This window comes from Pteropus alecto, unplaced genomic scaffold (genome assembly GCF_000325575.1).
Source record: "Pteropus alecto unplaced genomic scaffold, ASM32557v1 scaffold1010, whole genome shotgun sequence".
NCBI lineage: Eukaryota > Metazoa > Chordata > Mammalia > Chiroptera > Pteropodidae > Pteropus > Pteropus alecto.
The window spans coordinates 200326-203477 of NW_006429624.1; the positions used below are offsets into that span (position 1 = coordinate 200326).

The following is a 3152-nucleotide window of genomic DNA, read 5'->3' on the forward strand; positions in this document are numbered from 1 at the left end:
ATTCTGCAGGTGAGAAAATTAGGTGATTGCTTACCATTCATATGTGCATTAATTTTTTCAGACTCCAGAACATGATTCCAAGCACTGATTGAACAGTTATTTTTAGTCTCACTGGTAGAATTGTCCTCAGTGGTTTCTTGTTTTATCCAGGAACTTGAGATTTGTTTTATATGAATCGAAGCAAGAATTTCATTAGTACTTTGTCTACGATGTAGTATTATCACTGCATTATCTTCTTTTTCCTTCCATTGTGCATGGCATGTAGAGTTACCTCATTCTATTTTACTCATTTCCTATCTCAAAAAAGTAGTACTTCCTAAAAACAGAAATTCCCCTTATAGGTGTTATTTTGAAGTTGGTGGCTGGTAAGGGTGTTAAGTAAATACTGGGCTGAGAAGTCAAAAATGCCTTTTCTTAATTCCTGTTTGTATTTGTTGTGTCCAGACTAGGTCCAGATTGTGACAATCTCCTACTCTTGGTCTCATGCCACTCTGCTATGTTACTAAAATAGTTTACTCTCACCCTAAACATGGCATGCAACTATAGACCATTTATTTATTTCTTTGTTGTGTGCCATTGTTGATTTTCATCTGCCTACCTTCTTCCATACTTACTGCAGTTTAATTTGCCCAGAATCCTATTCTAAATTACCTATTGCTGTTTAGTCCTTCACACTATTTAATTGAATAAAATGAGCTATTACAGAAAAGCAATTCTACTTTTGGCCAATTGACATATTCCTAGCCAAACCTCAGCAACTTTATTTTATTTTATTTTTACAATCGTGTACTTCACAACTGCATGTTATTTTTCCAGCTATCTCTCTGCTGTTCAGCTGACCTCAAAGAAAGATGAAGCAATTATATGTCCTTTGAGGGTTTTAAGGTCAAAGCCTGATAACTTCCTTGTATCAGAAGCATTTATCTTCAGCTTGTGTCAACTTTTCATCTTCCTCATGGTTCCTTTTCAAAGCTTCAACCTCTGAAATTTCTTTCCTATAACCTACTGGATTATTCATTTTCCCCAATTTTTATTTAGTGAAAGCCCTCCTCTGAGCTGGAAATTTCATGAAATACAAGATAAGCTCTCTTAGAGTATGCTCAGAAACAACTAGGCAATATTAAAGAACTTCCAGACCTTAGCCCACTTTTCTTCAGTGCTCCTGGAGTCTGGTGTCAGAACTCATAGACGGTATGTTTAATTATCTGCCTATAGAATTTAGTGAAACTAAACTCACCAGTAAATTTACTAAGAGCCATATGGTTTTAGCTGTGAAATATGAGTTTTCCTTATATTTCTTTATTTTGTCAATAAATAGGTTTCACCACTTATCGTGTGTTTACATGAAGTTGGTGATACCTTAGACTCATAAATCTTAGTGTTTAGAAAGTGGCATCACTTATTCCATTCAGAGTTTCTTTATCCTATCACAATAATAATTATGGATTATTCAGGATGAACTAGAAAAATACCATATTTGGTATTCTTGTAATTTTAAATTAAATACAATAAAATCCTATTCATCCTAAATTGGTGAATGGAACAATCCTGTTAATAGAATATTACAATTATCTGAGAATTTCTCTACATCGATTACTAATTTAACAGTAAGAGTTAATCGAGTAGATAATTATACCTTTAGCATTTTTTTTTTTTGATTCATAAGGTACCTCATGGTCTTGAAGGGTATGAAGAGTAATTTTCACACATCTATTATTATCATTATATAGAATTTGAAGTTCAGATACAGGCTAAAGAAAACACTGTAGTCAATAAATATATTAACAGCAGTATTTTCTGTTTTTAACCAAAGAAAATTTAATTCGTAACATTTCTAAGGAAGACAGAAAAATAATTATTAAGATAGCAAGGAATAGGCTTTAGGTATTGAGGTTAATAATGCTGGGCCCTTTAATAAGGACATCATACTGTGATTATACCTGAAAACAGGATTAAAGTCAATTTAGAAATTATTTGTTGAGCATCCATTGTGTGCTAGGCCCAGTAAGAGGGAACATTAAAAAGTAGAAGAATAAGAAGTAAATCTACTTCATCTGTGCATCCCCAGCTCCTAGGCCAATCTCTAACACACATATAGATGCTTGCTGTTAAATGAGAGCATGTGTGCTAAAACAACTTGCTGTCTCCAACCTTTTTATACTATTCGTTTGTTGGTTCCCATTACTTTTGTAATACTGTACGACAAAGCATTTGTGAGTTAGGATATCAAAGTTCTAATCCTATGTATACTATGTTTATTTATTTATTTGTTTATTTATTTATTCATTCATTTATGCATTTATTTTACACCTCTAGCACCTGGTCTTCCTAGGTGGTCTCCCATCCAAGTACTAACCAGGCCTGACCCTGCTTAGCTTCCAAGATCAGACAGGATCGGACGTATTCAGGGTGGCATGGCCATAGACCTGTGTATACTATTTTTAATAACAGCTTTATTGAGATTTAATTCATGTGTACCATACAATTCACCCATTTAAAGTGTAAAATTCAGTGTTTTAATATAACATAATTGTCCCAACATCACCACGGTCAATTTGAAAATATTTCTATCACCCCAAAAAGAAACCCCATACCCATTAGCAGTTATCCCCCACTTACCTCCAGTCCCCTCCCCCCATCCTAGGTAACCACTTATCTATATTCTGTCTCTGTAGATTCGTCTATTCTGGACATCTCATAATCCTGTATATACTGTTGGCTTCTTATATAATTTTTTAAGTTGGTTTGTCCATGTGAAACAAAATCAATTTATGTTTTCTTCAGAGGTATAATTTAAGGATCAGTATGATCATAAGCTCTTTGATACTGGTGAGGAGAAACAATAGAAATCCAAGGGAACACAACTGAAGTTAAATCTAAGTAACTTACTAATCATGAAAATAATTTTTAAGTTGAAGAGCCATTGCTTGAAGTATCATGCACATGTATTAATTAGAGTGTGTGGACACAGATTTACTATTGTTTACTTAAAAAACTCTGATTTACTACAATATAGTCATGGCTTTGTTAGTAATTGGCTATATATTGTAGTAATTGACAGGCATATTGTGCTTTAGATGTAAGTAAAATTTATGTCTACATTTAGAAAATGAAGAAATTGAAAAGCCAAGACTACTATGGGCTCTTTACTT

At 33.4% G+C, this 3152-nt stretch overlaps 1 protein-coding gene and 1 pseudogene across 1 annotated transcript in view; one reads left to right on the forward strand and one right to left on the reverse strand.

Moving 5' to 3' along the window:
• Window positions 1–3152, forward strand: part of LOC102894600 (rab proteins geranylgeranyltransferase component A 1) — a 140789-nt gene that overhangs the window by 128394 nt on the left and 9243 nt on the right. The window contains 2 exon segments of the mRNA XM_025048785.1: window positions 3107–3148; window positions 3151–3152. The exon segment at window positions 3151–3152 is cut by the window's right edge and continues 108 nt beyond it. Of these exon segments, the coding sequence (XP_024904553.1) occupies window positions 3107–3148; window positions 3151–3152 (44 nt within the window).
• LOC112481960 lies at window positions 2308–2426 on the reverse strand (annotated as a pseudogene).